Source organism: Vanellus vanellus (assembly GCF_965231255.1).
Source record: "Vanellus vanellus genome assembly, chromosome: 18".
Classification (NCBI taxonomy): Eukaryota; Metazoa; Chordata; class Aves; order Charadriiformes; family Charadriidae; genus Vanellus; species Vanellus vanellus.
The window spans coordinates 7,780,686-7,797,618 of record NC_138923.1 but is presented as its reverse complement, the minus strand read 5'-3'; the positions used below and the strand labels follow the sequence as shown (position 1 = coordinate 7,797,618).

General features: G+C 51.3%; 1 protein-coding gene across 1 annotated transcript in view; it reads left to right on the top strand.

Annotated features, from left to right (window-relative positions):
- Nucleotides 1–16,453, top strand: part of RAPGEF1 (Rap guanine nucleotide exchange factor 1) — an 89,866-nt gene extending 73,413 nt beyond the window's left edge. Inside the window, exons 14-26 of the mRNA XM_082492723.1 lie at nucleotides 816–904; nucleotides 2,296–2,407; nucleotides 4,051–4,126; nucleotides 7,386–7,474; nucleotides 8,837–8,925; nucleotides 9,298–9,483; nucleotides 9,639–9,723; nucleotides 9,955–10,049; nucleotides 10,473–10,551; nucleotides 10,695–10,796; nucleotides 11,248–11,345; nucleotides 12,415–12,543; nucleotides 13,114–16,453. Of these exons, the coding sequence (XP_082348849.1) occupies nucleotides 816–904; nucleotides 2,296–2,407; nucleotides 4,051–4,126; nucleotides 7,386–7,474; nucleotides 8,837–8,925; nucleotides 9,298–9,483; nucleotides 9,639–9,723; nucleotides 9,955–10,049; nucleotides 10,473–10,551; nucleotides 10,695–10,796; nucleotides 11,248–11,345; nucleotides 12,415–12,543; nucleotides 13,114–13,264 (1,380 nt within the window). The 3' untranslated portion in view covers nucleotides 13,265–16,453. The remainder of the gene's footprint in view (nucleotides 1–815; nucleotides 905–2,295; nucleotides 2,408–4,050; nucleotides 4,127–7,385; nucleotides 7,475–8,836; nucleotides 8,926–9,297; nucleotides 9,484–9,638; nucleotides 9,724–9,954; nucleotides 10,050–10,472; nucleotides 10,552–10,694; nucleotides 10,797–11,247; nucleotides 11,346–12,414; nucleotides 12,544–13,113) is intronic.
- Nucleotides 16,454–16,933: the final 480 nt, after the last annotated feature.

The window sequence follows — 16,933 nt, the reverse complement described above, 5'->3', positions numbered from 1 at the left end:
TCACGAAACCTAAACTCACCAGTGTGTTTTCCAGGCCAAGTGGATAGCGTGTGGGTGGTTTCAGTCCTGTCTGTTCAAGTAGGTTGAATTTCCAAGTTTCACTCTGCATGATGTTAAATAATTCTGAACTCCAACACTCTTAGATTAATATTCCCATTTGCCGTTCATGGGTATTTTTCTCCTTAATAAATGGCTAATTTAAAATGCTGTATCTTTGCTTTGAGCTCCCTACCTGCTCTTCCATGCCGTGGGTTCAGATGGTTCTGCTTTTTTGCATTAGCCTCGTTTCCACAGCCGGGAATTGTAAAGTGGAAACGTTGCATCATTGTGTAACCTCTTCTGATGGGAGACAAGGGAGGTAGGAACAGCAGTGTGCATCCACCCCCTAAGACAGGCTGATTTTGGTAGCTGTGACAAGGAGGGGAACTGAAACTGGGCAGCCTAGAGGTGGCTGTGTCCGGTTTCATTAAAGCAGGAGGCAAGTGTACTTCAATAGTGAGGGCTGGAGGGAAAAAAAAGTCATGAAAGGGTTAAAATCCAAGACAACAGCTGACTTGTGTTGTAACTTTCAGCATCATTTCACAATGTTAAAAGCAAACAGTACTAATTACACCAGTCTCCAGAGATGGTCCCAAATTTCCTGTCTAATTAACTTCTGTGTTTTCCTGGCATTTGGCATTAGCTTGCATCAATCTTTAACTGCTCCGTAGGAATTTACAGTAAAGGGCCATTTAGAGGCAGTCAGACTGTAACTGCAAGACGAACTGTGGTGTAGGACTCCGTGTAATAATGGAAAAACTTCCTTCTCTTCACAGGAATCTCCCCCTGTCAAAGACAGCCACTCCAAAGACTCCGCTTCCAACAGCAGTGCCATGGGGAAGGAAGGCAAAGATGGTGCTGAAAGGTGAGCCTGACCCCCGTGGTCCTCCTGCTTCCCAGCCTCCAAGGGCAGAGGCTCACCAACGTCCCGTCAGCCCTGCCCTCCACCAGACCGTCCTGGAGGCTGCCTCTTCTGCCCTTAACCTTCTCTGTGTCCTCTAAACTTCAAGTCCACTTTTTTTGCACGAGTGGGCAGTGGGATCCTGCTGAACAAGAAGGATCCCATCAAGGTGTCGTTACTTAACTCAGAGAGGCTGTAGGGGATAGTGCAGCCCATGTTAGCTGCATTCAGAGAGGCTGTAGGGGATAGTGCAGCCCTTGTTAGCTGCATTAAGTCCGTCTAATCAGCAGTGCTCTCATGGACACTGGCTGCTCCCTCCCGCTTCCAGGGAAACATGCAAAAAAAGTCTGTATCCCTGTTGGGAAATAGTTTTCCAGAGGGGAATTTCTTCCTAACCCTGCTAGTTAGAGGCTGGCTGAGGCCCCGAAGCAGGAGGCTTTATATCCCTTCTAATGCTCTTAACCATCATTTGTCTATGTAAATGAAGAGGTGCAGGCTGTAACAGATGGGCTTCAGGAGGAGTGGAGAGAATGCTTCCCTGCTGCTTGAGATTGCTCTGCAATTGCATTTCTAAAGCAAAAATAGAGAACAGCATTGTTTTGTGTATGACAGTCAACTTCCCTCCCCCGTTTTCCTGCAGTTGGTTTGAAGGTTTTAATCCCTGCAGTGAAGGAGAGTGCTCTGCAGAGCTCACTCTGGGCTGAAAGTACTCACTGGGGCACGGGATTTTGGCCTGTGCCTGGAGAAAGCTATAAAGAACGTGCGTACTTTTTTTTCTTCTTAGGAATACGGGCACAGAGAGCACGTGTCCAGGCACAAGCATACTGTCCTTTGCGGGTAGGAATACTAGAGTTGTGGATGTACACCAAAAAAGTGGTCAGAGCTTTCTGCTCTTTCTCCCTGCAACATGAAAGCCTGTCATCTCCCCTTGTAGCAGCACAATGGATCATGAGCTGACTAAGATATACAAGTGTAGAGTATGCTCAGTCTCTATACATATGAGGAAGGGCTTAGATTTGTGTGCACTAAAAATTTGGTGGATTAAGGAGACGTGGAAGTGTGTACTTACGCAGGGCATAGGAAAATCCCGTCTGCTAGAAGTGCAGGCAGACAAGTGTTCAGGTCCTAAAGGTTCATCTTTCTCAAAAGATGCACAAAGCAACAGAATTAGAGCTAGACATTTGGGCTTGTTTGCAAAAGATTTACCTCCAGACTCTCTGTGTACTTACTGTCGTTTAATGAAGGTTTGTGCATTGAGAGCTCAGGTCGACCCAGCATCTCTTCCCTTGGATGGGCAATGACACTGATGAGTATTTGGGGTGGGGGTTTTGTTTGTTGTTTTTTTTTTTTTACAGGCAGCAGCAGTCACCAGATACTTTGGAATCATCGCAGTTGGAGGAAGAAGTAGATGAATTATCCCTTATCGACCACAGTGAAATTATGGCCAGGTTAACGCTGAAGCAAGAGGTAGGTGCATTCAGGGTTTGCTTTCATACTCTTTGGTTTACGCTGTATTGAAATCTGATTTTCTGCGTGCACAAGCAAGGCATTGGCTTTTATTTGACAGGAAAAACTAGGTTGCAGCAGAGGTGGTATGCAGCTTTATGTGTGCAGGCTGTTGTGGAAGTATGAGATGCTGAGACCGGCAGGGAGCATTGGCAATGAATGAGGGTTTAACAAAATGTGAGATGTCTCTGAAAACCAGCGCATCCTGTGCCCTTTTTCCACTCTGCTCCTTCCCACCTCTTCAGCCTGCAGCAGTCTGGATCGAAGCCCCCGAGAGCGCGAGCACAGTAAATCCAGGTGCAGGTTTATGGTGTTGGCCTTTCGGTCTGAAGGCAGGTTTAGCAGATTTCTCGAGCAGGACGTTGTATTACTGATGTGGAAGAGCAACCAAAGTAACTGTTTCTGTATTTGAGAAATGGTGTTATTTCTAGCCTTGGGTGCACTCCCAGACAGCTTTGCTCGCTGTGCTCTTGAACCAAGCTGGCTTTGACATGCAGCTTGAGAGAACATGTGGGCTTTTGAAGCTTTCAGACTGTCAGGAGGCTAGTCTGAAAAAAAGAGAGAATGTGTCACTTACTGGCACTTTAGGAGTGTTCTTTGGTCAGACGAGATGTGCAGGAGAGAGTGAGAAGCTATTAGTCATTCCTTAAGTAGTATTTAATGAGCTTTGCCAGAGGGTCACCTGAAAAATTCACATCTTCGGCATAGCTGCTCCATGGCTGCAATCCATGTTTTTTTCAGTGTTTTGCATATTGAAATTACAAAGACATTGCTAAGGGAAGCCAGTCACAACTCCAATCTCCTCTGCAGGAATATTTCCTTTAAAAAAACAATTAAAAAACAGTGATTTCTGAACATTTGGGACTAACAGATCTGTGTCGACCCTTAACTTCTTTTTTCTTTCTTTTCTTTACGGTCTACATGTTTGAGATGGTACAGATCTGCCACTGCGAGCCGTTTCCTGCAGCATGGGAACCGCTGGCTGATAGATCAGTTTTGCATATTTTTAGTTGTGAATTGCAGTAGCTAGAAGAAAGATGTTTTTAGAGAGTAGTAAGGCAGGAGCCAAGCAGTTAGCAGGGCAGTTTTCTGCTCCCGGTTATTGGGTCGTTTCAGGTGACCTCCAGCCAAATAGTTCCAGATTAGGGAATTAATTTGCTAGGTTTTGACGTTCCAGGAACATGCAAGTTGAATGCATGACCTCTCACCCCACAGCCGCTGTGGTACGTGATCCCGCACTTTGAGACAGTTCACACAGTGTTACTGCTCTGTTCATGGTCTTCTGGGAACATTTGGGAGTCTGGGATGTTTCTGTTCATTCTTCTGCGGACAGAAGGTTCAGCTTTCGCCGAGCTTCATCGCCTGGCCTTAAGGAGTCAGAGACCTCGAGTAAGGATCAGCCCAGATCCTCATCTGGGACACCAAACGCTTATTCAAATTCCAGGATTAGCCCAGCACTGAAGACCATGTCCCAGCTTGTGCTGTGAGCAGTGCCAGGAACATTGCGTACTCTGCCAGTTGTTGCTGAGCTTGAACCCCAGAGGTGGTAAACCAGGCCGAAGGGAGCTTGGGCCATGCCTAACATGTTTCTCCTCTCGTTGCAGGGAGATGATGGGCCAGATGTTCGTGGTGGATCCGGAGACATTTTGTTAGTGCATGCAACAGAGACCGACAGGAAAGGTACAGTGGGCGCACCAAAACAGAGCTGAGGAGCTCAGCCCGGGGTGGCCTTTTGCTGCTTGTCTTCTGCGTCTCTGCAGTGTGCGCAGTCGTGATGTGGCTGCAGGCAGCTGGGCCGGGGAGGAGAGGACTGCATCTGTGATCCTCCGAGTTGCAGGGGCGGGGGGATTGCGTTTATCTTTGGTGAAATGGAGGTAAGCTGGATAAGCGCCTGTTCGTTCCAGTTAGCAGCAGGGATGGTATTAACTCCTCAAAGCCCTTGCCCAGATCTGGAAGGCGAGGCGCACCGGTGGAGTTGGTGACAGTGCTGTGTTGGTGTCTCCGTACCTGCCGAGGTAGGCCACTGCCTTCCGCAAGGGCAGGTGTGACCAGCCTGTTGTGGCATGGATCCTGTTCTCAGAGGTGCTCCTTGCCCTTTGAACGTCAGGGCAGTGGTGATGTAGGAGTTGCTGGTGCAACTGTTGCATCGAAGTAGGAGAGGAGGGATGTTGGCTTGGGTCTAATGCAGTACCCATGGGCATCGGGGAAGCTGTCCGGCTGCTGGTCTGCTGACACCCCTTATTTCCAACTTATCGTGTCACTTCCTAGTCCCACTGTCTACCACTTGCATGCTGGTAGCCACCCAGACCAGTTCAGAGAAGGAATCCACAGTACAAGAAAGGAGGTGTGGGGGAGGAAAAGGGACGTTAGCAACCCTTACCTCTGCATTTGTTAAAACACCACTTTATCTCTCCAATCCCAGTCACCACCCACATGAAGCAGCTCCTTTCCAAGACCTGTGGCAAAGACAGCCTTTGCAGTGTTTCCAGGGAGTGATTTTGAACCTGCCAAACACATTTGTGCTGATGGCCTTAACCAGAATTGATCTCCTTATCTCCTGGGATGCAAGGCAAAATGCACTAACCCACTGAACCACTCAGTGCTCCTATTTTAGAGGTTTGGTAGTCAAGGGGGAAATATCTTTCGTGTGCATTTTTAAATGGCAGGGCTTTTACTGTAGCATAAGGTGTTTCCAATTACTTACCAGCACCATTCAGTTAGCAAGAAAATCCTTCCTCTGACAGCTGTGTTTCCTTGTTTACATCAGGCATCAAATCCAGGCAGAACGGACCAAAGTTAGGAACACACTAGAGAGGAGGAGGCAATTGATTGCACCATGGTTTGATATGTCTATTTAAAAAAAAAAAAGTAGTCTAAATGAGATGGTGGAAATACCCCTTATAAAAATGCTGAAACTGGAATAGAGAAGCTCTGATTTATTCCTTGTGTTCTCCGGAACAAGCACCACATTGGAAGAACTTCCCTACTCTTTCTGTTGAAAGAACAGCTACTTGGTAAAGGGATGTGCGCTAGACCTCCGGGTCATGAATGGGGAGCTCTGAGGACGCTGTGACCAGTGAGGTGAAGGCCATGGAGAACCTCTCAAGACTAGGAAAAACTAGAGCAGGATTTTAAGTGCACAGCAGTGGGGACGGGGAGAGCGGGTGGGTGGAGGGAGCTCTGTGCGGTACGTGTCTCAGAATAGTCACAGAGCTCAGCCCCACCGGCTCTGCCAAGCCGCTGAGCTGAATGGAGCACAGAGGAATTTGTGCTATGCTAACCCAGTGTTTGGGTGACTGAGAGGGTTAATGAATTAAGCTTACAATGAGAAGAATTCGGGGCTTGTAAATCAATCGTCCAAACAGCACAGAGGGGTATAGTTAAGAGGCTTTCCTTTAAAGATGAATTTCTTGGCAGCTTTGAGTGCCAGAGCAGACCAGCTGTATTACTTCACGTTGCCTTTTGGGCAGATGGGAACCCAGAATAAATGTAACTCCACGCCCTGTTGCATGATGCTTCTTGTCCATCTGAGTTTGCTAAAAGAGCTAAATGGAATAAGGGATAAAGAGAGACTTGTGGTCTTTAGGAATAAAATCCATGGTCAGTTAAGTGCTCCCAGCCACACGCGCGTGCTGCGAGTGCAGGATTACAGCTGGAGGAGGCCTTGCGCTCACCCCTGACACGACCACCCAGCCTCCGGCTTTAGAGCTTATGGCTGATTGTCTTGAATCAAAAGGCAGCAGTGCTCTCTGATTTAAGAGCAGGAGGAAGCGGCGTCTCCGTCCGGCTCCCGCCAAGAGGAACACTGCAGGTAGCAGCACAACCAGCACACCGTGCCCTGCTCTTTCCCACCCTCCGCGTGCAACGGATGGATGGTACAGCACATGGGTGTGGGGTGGTCCCTGTCCCGGCTGAAACAAGCTTTACGTGTACAGCCCAGCCTGGGCAGGCAGGGCAGAAGGTTTTTCTCGCCGTCTGTGCTAACAGGGCTCTGCCAGCGGTTGCCACACACCGAGCAGGGGCAGTGTGCCATCAGTGTGCCGTCCCACTGCACGTGCTGCCTGCAGTACTGCGTGGTTTTATACAGGAGCTAACAAATTTCCTTTTGGACCACTGCTGTCCACAGTGACCAAGCCTTGCCTGACACTGCGAGTGTACTGCAGTCTTGACCTGAAGTCTTCTTTCCCATTTGCAGTTTCTGCTTTTCCAAATTCCCTCCTTTGTGCCCATGACGATGGCCAAAGCCTTTGCAATTCTGGGGCCTTCAGCACGTGCTACCGCAGATTAATAAACAAAAGCTGTCTGCGTGCACCACATCAGTCTGTGTTGTGGTGGGGTCATGGTCGTGGTAGCATCAGTTTTTGCAGTGCAATTTAGTCTTCTTTTGGCTGAAAATAATCTTATATTTACACTGTCCCGGGGCAGATTTCCTGGAACACAGCAAGGGCAGAGGATCTGCAGCACCCTGTCATCAAGTCCAAACACGTGCGTTCCTGGTCAGGAGGGAAGAGTGACCATGTCTTTCTGCAGGGCTCTGTGCTGCCTAAGCAGTAAAGACAGAGAACAGACACCCACCTCTCACCATCAGATCTTAAAGTATCCCCGAGATCTAAAACACGTTTTTCCTTGACCCAGTATTGAAAATTCCTGTCCCACAAACGGGGTTTTTCACTGACCCCTTTGGTGGTCGCATAAGTGAAGAAGCAGCAAGCCTGAGTCCTGCAAATGGGAGCCAGGCCAGTGGGGACAGGGCGGTTTGCTCTTGTGCCATAGGGTCCATCTGCTGGTAAGAAACCACAGCACACACAGCGTTTCTGCAAAGCCCATTCATGTCAAAACGTGTCCATGTCCTCTTCCACTAATACTGGACTCAACCTTACAAGAAGCTTCCTTTTTCTGAAAGCGGGGTTGACTGAGGCTTTCTTGTCTTTCTCTCTAGATCTGGTGCTGTACTGTGAAGCCTTTCTGACTACATACAGGACGTTTATTACCCCTGAAGAGCTCATCAAGAAGCTGCAGTACAGATATCCTTTTGCATGAGTGGCAGTTCACCACCACCAGGAATCAGAGCCAAGATGTCATTGCGGAGGGAGTTGGTGGCAAAGCTGTTTGGTCAAAAGCCTGCTGACAATGTGGTCAGTAATGTGCTTGCCCTGGAGGTGTCCCGGGCAGGGCTTCCTTCACCTCTGCACCCTGCAAATGGGAAATGCTGCTGGGCAGGTCTGGGCAGGGTGGAATACTGGACCTGAGAGTCGTCTCCTGCAAGCCCTAGCAGGGGAGAAGAGCAGTTCAGGTTTTTCTGTACATCACTGGGGGAATGGGTCATTTGTTTGGGACACCTTGTTGGTAGAACGGGGATCACTCTGCCTTCCGCAGGGGCCGTCGGGATTGCCTGCTTGGGCAGATGTAGTTTAATACTAGAGATGACTAAACCATCAAGACCTATTCTCTCTCCTATTACAAGCAATGCGGCACAGAAGATAATACCCTCTTAGCCTCCCAGTTCTGAACTGAGCTTGTAACTGCTAACGAGGCGAAGGGCCCCTGCGTGGCAGGGTGAGCGTTAGTGTTTCTGGCAGAGCATGGAGAGGGCTTCTTGTTGAGCACCCTGCCTGCAGTTCCTTCCCCTTGGCTCTGTTCCCGTGTCTCCCTTCGCCGTCAGCTGAGCAGGTCAGTGTCTCCGTTCAGGCAGTGCAAAAGCCTCGTGGGCTTTCGTCCTGTACACGCACGTCAAAGGGAGCCTGACGTCACCCTGTCCTGCGTCGCAGCTCATCACTGCCATCTGCAGCAGAGCCATTGCTCCCTTTGCTCCTGCTGGGATCAGCGCAGCCAAGGACACAGCAAATCTCTCTGCAAAGCGGTTGTCAGTGAAAATGCCGGCTGGGGCATTCCTGCAGGCCCTTGTCAATGCTTGACTTACTGATAACCTTTTTCTCCTCCCCTTTGCCCACCTGGCAGAAGCTTTTTCAACCTGTGCTGTCTCCCCTGCCACCATTCTCCTTGCAGCAAAATTGGGCGGTGAGGAAAGTAGAGGTGACATCTGAGGTCTGTTGAGACCAGATGTCACAGACCAGTGGGGGAGATCACAGTAGAGGAGTGCTGCTCATTAAATTCCACCTTAGAGAGAACGGTTTCAGGGTACACCTGCTCTTCTAGCATCAGTTCTGCAAGGTGTAAGTGCCTCCTCACACCCCTGCTACCTGCAGCTGGTGGCAGCTTAATAGCGTGTTAATTAGAGCCATATCGGTGTCCCTTATCTCCTGGAAATTGTACACCAGTTTTAGTCAGGCCAGAATAGTACACTAGTCTAACGTTAATCAAGGCAGCTGCTGGTTGCACTGCTGCTGCTCTGACCACATGAAGTTGATTCTTTAATTTGCAACCACATATGAGAAGTTTTGCCACTTCCCAGACACGTTTAAGAAGCGAGTCAGTAAGAACACCTTCTTCGTGCTGGTGAGAGTGGTGGATGAGCTGTGGTGAGTTGCCTTCTTCGTTCTGGGATGGGAGATGTGGGGTCAGTAACAATATAGAAGTCTGACAGTTATGAAGATGTGTTGTTTAATCCTCATCTATGATGACAGCTGAAATCCCCTACCCTGACCAAGGAGACACCTATAGTGCTGAACCTTCTTGTTCAGCAGGTTCTCAGTGTGTCCTGTCTCTGTCAGTGATTTTAAAATAACTAGTAAAAGGGGCACCTGTAAGAAAGGAAGAGCTGGGAAGGGGAGGAATTTCAATCACTTGGTTCTGCTTGTGGGAAAGAGCAACAAGACGGGGTACAGATACAAACTGTCTAGCTCAGAGTCGTAGCTCTGATGCCTTCCCTGGGTTTTCCATCTTTCTCTCAGCTTGGTGGAGCTGACGGAGGAGATTCTCAAGCTGCTGATGGACCTGGTCTTCCGACTGGTCTGCAATGGGGAGCTGAGCCTCGCCAGAGTGTTACGCAAGAATATCCTTGATAAAGTGGATCAGAAGAAACTGCTAAGCTACGCCAATTCCATCAAACCTCTTGCAGCCCGTGGGGTGGCAGCCAGGTGAGGAAAGATGCACGTAACCATATCTTGGTCCTTTGAGAGACAAGGCATCCCTTTCTTGTGGACAGAAGAGTTTTCTCAGTCCAAAATATAAGAAAAGAAAGACAACAGGTCACATTTTCTTAGCCTTTATACTTCATCCTTGTTTCCTACAGGCCAGGGACCCTGCATGATTTCCACAGTCATGAAATAGCCGAGCAGCTGACCCTTCTAGATGCTGAACTCTTCTATAAAATTGAGGTACGGAGATGAGGATGGGGCAAGGGCAGTGGGGGGGATTTGAACTTGTACCCTCTGCAATCTCTGGTGTTCCTGCCAGCTCTCCAAGCACATCTGTTGGGTTGTAGGAGACAGCGGAACTTGTGTCAGCAAACGGCTGTGACCACAGACTGCAACTGGGAATCTTGAGGGAGAAATCCCATTTTAATGTGTGGTATTTTCCCACCCCCCTCTCCTCTTCTTCCTCCACAGATCCCAGAAGTTTTGCTTTGGGCAAAGGAGCAAAATGAAGAGAAGAGCCCCAACCTGACACAGTTCACAGAGCACTTTAATAACATGTCCTACTGGTAAGGAGCACCCATGGCACTGAACTGTGCGCTGGTTCCCTTGTTACAAGCAGGATAATGTATATTTTTGGCCAGGGAAGTAGATCCCGGGCACTTATTAAAGACCCCAGAGCACACAAGAAAGAAAATCAGGGGAGTTTTGAAGAGCACTGTAACACTGGAGGAATTATTGTCAGTACCACTGAGCCCTTCAAATAAACATTCCCCTTGCAAATAAATGCACTCTGTGAGGGGTTATTATGCTCATCCTTGGAATCATTCTTTGTTGTGAATTAGAGTGCTCCATTTAAGTTGGAAGCATCATGAACTTTTCGGTGTTCTTGATTCATCCTTATTAGTTAGCAGTTTTGTAAATGAAACAAGGAAACTGAGATCTGCTTAAGTGGGTTTAACTTTCTTGGTTTTTTCTGTCCGTTCTTCCAGGGTCCGTTCAATAATTATGCTACAAGAGAAAGCCCAAGACCGAGAGAGGCTGCTCCTTAAATTCATAAAGATTATGAAGGTATCAGCTTGGCTCTTGCTGTGAATCACACACACTGCTCCTTAAAGGAGCAAGGGAGTGGGACCTTCTGTTTGGTAGAGCTGTTTGATGCTAGAAAGCTTTTCAGATCTCTGGAGTAACTGGTATATTCTCCCTCTTCACAGCACTTACGAAAGCTGAATAATTTTAATTCCTATCTGGCCATTCTTTCTGCACTGGATTCTGCACCCATCCGAAGGCTGGAGTGGCAGAAACAAACCTCAGAGGTGAGGGAGGAGCGGTGAGAGCTGTCATCTTCGGGGGGGAAAAGATAACTGTGGTTACGGGATGAAACAGCTGGGTGGTTTTAACAGCTCAGCAACGCCCCAGGGTGGAGGGATGGCAGATAACTGCTCCCCAGTGGGTATAACGCCACAGCGCTGGAAGCCCGCAGCGTGGCCGGGCATTCTGACAGCTGCAGGAGTGCCAGCGCAGTCACGGGTGAGAAAAGCTGCCTCCTCCTCCTCCTCCTCCTCCTCCTCCCTGCCAATTGAAGGCTTGGTGAGGCTGAAGGCAGCGAGGCTCTGTGTGGAGCCACTCGGGGTCAGGCTGAGTAAATCGGTTGGAGGTGTTTGCAGGATGGCATTAACTGCCTGGCCCGCATAGCTCTCTGGGGACACATGTCAAAGAAAAGGGGTTTGCGGCAGTGGTGCCACCGTGGGCTTTGTGTTCTGCCAGGGCCTGGCTGAGTACTGCACGCTGATTGACAGCTCCTCGTCCTTCCGCGCCTACCGAGCAGCTCTGGCTGATGTGGAGCCCCCCTGCATACCTTACCTGTGAGTTGGTAGTTTCTTTCCTCCGCTGTTACTTCTGCACATTCAAAAGGTTCCTTCAAGGATTTCTCAGCAGCTTCTGCTCAGCTGAGCACTTGCCCTTTGCCGTGCATCTGGAATAAGACGGGAATGTGCCACATCAACCCACGTGCCCTCTCTGGAGCAATTTGTCCTGTAGCAGAGGAAAGCAGGGAGGCAGCTGTCTTTTTGTAAAGAAAGCTTTTGTGAATTGACTGTGGCAAAGGAAAGATCAGTGCCTGCATCTTCAGTTGATGCTTTTTAACTAGAGTTTCTTCAGGGTCTGTGTGCAGAAAGACAAATTTTCCAATGGATTACACAGCTTCGAGCTGCTGCTTGCTCCTCTGCGACAGCTCTGGTTCTGCTGACAGCAAGGGCTAATAAATGAGGACCCTGCCTTGTCACACGTGCTGCTTCATCCTGTTTCTAGATGAATGGTTGAAGCCATTGCCCTTCTCCATAAGGACATTCTGATCTAGATACCAGACTTGCTCTGGGTTTACACCAGTAAAACTTCTCCCAGTCTTGCTTTCTTCCATGGAAAGAGTTCTGTAGGAGGAGGTTGTGTAGGTACGTGGCATCTCATCTGGCAGGGGACCACGGCAGGAAGGTGCAGAGACATGGCTGAGCCGGGAAGGCAGAGGGAGGAAGGGAGCGCAGACCCCCTTGCTAGCAAAACCTCAACAGGAGGGAAACCCTCTTGCATAAAACTGGAAGGAAGGTTTAACCCCTGGCAGGCACTTCACATTATGACCTTCTTCCAGCCTGGTCCTCCTTTCCATGGAGGGTGAAAGAGCAACGTCAGCGCCCTTAGCATGACCGTGAGTGTCTTGCCCCAGAGGTCCTCGGCTGTGCTTGGTGGGCACCTTGCACCTGAACACCTTTGGATCTGCCACCGGGGGAGGCATTCCCCTCTGGTTTAACCTTGCAATGCTGATGGCGGCAGCAGCAGGAGGGCGTTGGATTGCCTTTGGCTGGCCGTCCTGCCCCTGTGCGACTAACCTCTGTACTTGTTTGCCTACTCCCTGGCCCGCTACCCGGTTCTCTCTTTCAGGGGCCTGATTCTGCAGGACCTGACCTTTGTTCATCTGGGAAACCCTGATTACATTGACAGCAAAGTGAACTTTTCCAAGCGCTGGCAGCAGTTTAACATCTTGGACAGCATGAGGTGCTTCCAACAAGTGTAAGTGCAGCAGGAGGGGGGTCAGAGCTGCCTTCGAGGCGGCACAGTGGGAATTGGTGTGTGGGATCGTGGCTGGGGCAGGGGAGCCCCCGTGGAAGAGGAAGGGAGTCGAAGGTCAAAGCATCATGATGGAGATGTAAGGAGACCTGGGAACAAGAGGGCTCTGGTCACATACTAAGATTTGTGAAAGCATTTTTCCTGTATTAGTTTTGAGATCCAGTGCAGTGAAGTTTTCCCACTACTCTCTTTCAGACAACAGTTTTTCCTCCAGGTCGCTGGTTCTTACGTTCTCTAGGTCATGGAGGGGTTTCTTCAATGCAGAGCAGCAGAGGGAGCAGACCTAACTGCTTATTTCAGTGCAATAGGGTCTTTTTTTTTCCCCAATTTGGCGGTGGGCATGATGGTTTTTCCCCTTTCTGGTGTCACGCCACAGTCACGAGCATTGGGCTCAGGTAATGCAGACCCCACAGCACTGGATGTCCCTTAGAGCAGGGTGGGAGTGGCTCAAAGTTGGGAGAGGTCCCCAGGTAACCCCTTGTTTAACTGCCGCCCTGCTCTGTGTTTTTCCAGACATTATGACATCAAAAGAAACGACGACATAGTGTCGTTCTTCAACGATTTCAGCGACCACCTGGCTGAGGAAGCCTTGTGGGAACTCTCCCTCAAAATCAAACCTCGGAACATTACGAGGCGGAAAACAGACCGAGAAGAGAAAACCTAGGAGGAAGGGTTGTGCGAGCGAGGAGAATTGCTCCGCAGACGCACCGAGGGCAGCTATGAGACTGGAGTTCAATGTTTGTACCTGTTACTGGATGACGCACCCTCCCTCCCAGCTGGCAGCGATCCCTGGGTGTGCGAATGTCGGGCTGTCGCAGCAGGCGAGAAGTGACGGCGTGCGTCGGCCGCGAAGGGCAGAGATCAGCCGGTGCTCGCTGCACTCGCCCTCCTTCTCCTCCCGTCCCTCTGTGCCATGAATCAGCTTTAAACCCGGGGAGAGAGCTATGTGGAAGGAGGGTCCCATGCAAGCGTGTTACTGGTTTGCTGGCTGATCGCACCCGGGAGTACCCGGGGTTTTGTTTTCATCCACAAAGGGTGGTCAGCAAGAGCTCAGCACCCACAAACTTGTCTCCAGAGTGGTGTTCAGCAGGCAGCAGCCGTGGAAGCCGTGGGTTTGAGCCTCCCCTGCAATGCCACCGCGAAACGTGTTCATCCCTAGGAGATGAGGATGGAAGAGTCTCCCGCTGCCTGCCAGAGGAGCTCTGCTTTCAGAGAGCTGCTTGTGTTTACAGGGGTCTTCGGTTTACCCCAGATCTCTCACGCCTTCTTCGTGGGAGGAAGGCGCCGGTCGTAGATACAGAAAAGGCACTGAAAACGTGGGCAGGGACCCGCCATCTCCGGTCATCGTATCCCCCTCCTCCTCTCAGATCTCGTTATTTAAGCAACAGTAATCCCTCCGAACCCTGGAAACATGGAGGTACTGCGGTTCACTTGTCCTGTGAACCCGTATCTTTTAGAGATGGTACTAGCTTTTGCACAGTAAATGCTGTAGTATACGAGACTGTAAATATTAGTGTTTAGAATCCATTGGAGATTTTTTTGATGCATGTCTAAATACCAATGGGTTTATAGGAAAAAAAGAAAAGTGCAAAACAGTATGTATAAAATTCACAACCGGTGACAGTGTTGTTCCAAGTGCTGGAAGAAAGGAGGCCCGGGATGGCCACGTGGGTGCTGGCTGCGGGGCGGGCGCAGGAGCCGGGCGAAGGAGCCAGCGGGTCCGTTTCTGGGGGTGGAAATGGGAACTGGGAAGGAGCCCTGTGCCCGTCCGAGCCACCGTCCCCTCCGCCCTGCTCCTCTCTCCTCTCACTGTTGCCAAATGTTTTTTTTCGGGGGATCCCCGTCTGGCTGACCCTTGGTGCTGTGCTTTGTGATCCGTGCTTTGGCAGGAGCCCCAGCAGGTCCCTGTCCCCAGTCCCGCCGTGCCGGAGCCAGCAGGGCAGGGGCAGCCGTGGAAGAGCGAGGGGGGGGTCTCATTTCCCACACATGCAGCGTTAACCCCAATCTGTTCCGTGTGCCTTATTCAGCCCCTCTGTCCCCTCTCCCTGTCCCTCCCACAGTGTCCTCCCCAGTGCAGCCCCAGCCGGGCCATTTCACAGCTCTCCTCTCTGTCCTCATCCGATGGTTTGCAGTGCGGATCGTGGGTTTCAGCAGTCTGGTGGGGCCTTTCCCAGCACCGTGTCGCGTGCTCACAGGGTTTCACAGAGTTCTGTCTAACAAAGTCCTGCGGTTTTAGGGCAGCGGCTCGCAACGAATAGAGACGGGGTGTTTCGCAGAGCATCCTTAACTTATTTCTCAATAGCAGCTCTGTGTTTGCTAAAGCCTCTGTTTATTCTGGGTGAATCAGAGTGGCAAGCACTTCCTTCTACAAACACATTGCCGAGTCTTAGCCGGCTCCCTGCAGACAGCAGCTCTGCCCGACGGCTGGCAGGCGGCAGCGACAGTTGCCCCGTTCCTGGGATTATACACAGTTTGATTATTTTCCTGAAGATTTAGGCACAGGACTCGTGCAGCAGCCAAATGCTGGAGCGTGGAGCGGCCGCCCTGCCCGCCAGGGCGTCTGCTGGGGCAGGAGAGCATAGGGTCCAACACCGCTTCGTGCTGTGCAGCCCCAGGGCAGGCGGAGTGGGGATCTTCCTCTGCTGAAACACGGCATCCGAGTCAGAACACTTCCAAAACGGTTTATTTTTGTGGCACTAAGGGCATTGGAGCCGTGCATTGTGTCTGGCCAAGGCTTTGCAATCCCCAGAGGCTTCCCAGCCTTCCACGCAGGAAGTAATGCTTGTGTTTCCCTTTGTAAATAAGATTTAAAAAAAAAAAAAAAAAAAAGCACCAAACACACAAACCACAACATGAGGAGACTGTGAAAAGGCAAATAGAGCCGGTGTCTGGCACAGGCTTGCCCGGCCAGCTCCGAGCACCTCCCTGGGACGGTGTGCCGTGGCACAGCCTGGTTGTAGGAGTGTCGTGCACGGTGGTGGCGCTGCCACCGCAGCCCATCTCTCCTCGTTCCCCGGCGGGGGCCGTGGGGGTGCAGCGTTCGTGGGGCTCGATGCCACGGAGGGACAGGAGGGCGCACCCTGTCTTCAGCCCTGCTCCCCTCCTCCCTCGCTGCCCAGCGGGAGCTGTTTCCAGGGTCTTCCCTGCGCTTGAAACCACGAGCCCTCTTAGCGCTAAAGAGGGGGGGGGGTCTCGCTCCCTGCTCTCCGCCAGCCCCCCCAGGGGCCGCAGGCTCAGCCCGCGGCATGGGGATGGGAGGGCTGCACAGCTGCAGCACCTCGTCCAGCGCGGTGGCGCCGAGACCCCCCCCAGCATTCCCATCCCCTTCTCCCCATTGCTCTGCCATCATCCCCAGCCCAGGGAGTGTCCCAACCACGGCTCCTGGCCTGTGTCCCAGCCTCGGGCCACGCTTGCAGGGCTGGAGGGACCCTAAAAAAGCTTCTCCTTACCCAAAGCAGCTTCAGGTTTGCCGACCAGAGATCCACCCACCTCCAGGAGCAGCACCCCTGGGGAGCAGCAGCCCTTTGCAAGACTGACCATGAGCGTCCTTGAGGCCATCACCTCCCTTTTTGGGGGAGGGAGGGGTCTCGGTCCCCTCTCTGCACGGGGCAGGGAGGGGGGAGAAGCGATGTCCCCGGTCACCAGCCCCCTGCCCCGCTCCCAGGCCTCTCCCCCACCCCCAGTGGTTCGGTTGTGTTATATATTTACCACTAATCCAGTCCTGATGGTGGCATCTTCCTGCGAACATTTCAGACCTGTAACTTTTATATTAAAGACAAATAAACACCCGTAACAAACCCGCCTGATGATCCTGTTTACAGTGCATGCAGCAGTCTGTGGATTAAAGTGACAATCGAATCCACTTCTGGCACTGGTGTGGCCTCGTGTTTTCTCATGTGCCCCTTGGGTTTTTCCTCTGCCTCCGGCCCGTCTCCCTTTCATTTTTCCCCTATAAATTTCTTCCCAGCAAGGTGGTCTCCCCCCAGTACAAGCCCTACACTTGTGGAGGGGTCTCTGCTCCTGTCACCTTCCTCTGGGCACCCATGTGCCCCGTCTTGGGGGGTTTCCGCTCCCCAAAACACACGTTGACAAGCGTGTGCCCGGCTGCAGCCCAGCCGATGCAGCGGCCACGTGCCGGGCGGCCGAGGGCTATAAATAACCCCTGCGGTGGCCTGGGCGGCCGAGCACGCTCCCGCGCTATTTCAGTCCTGGATGGGGTTCAAAATTCCTTTGGAAATAATGGGCATGGACCAGCGCGGGAGGAGGATGCCCAGACACTGACCGAGCGCGTGCCGCCTGCTCCCTCCCCGGGGCTGGACTGCGGTGCCGCATC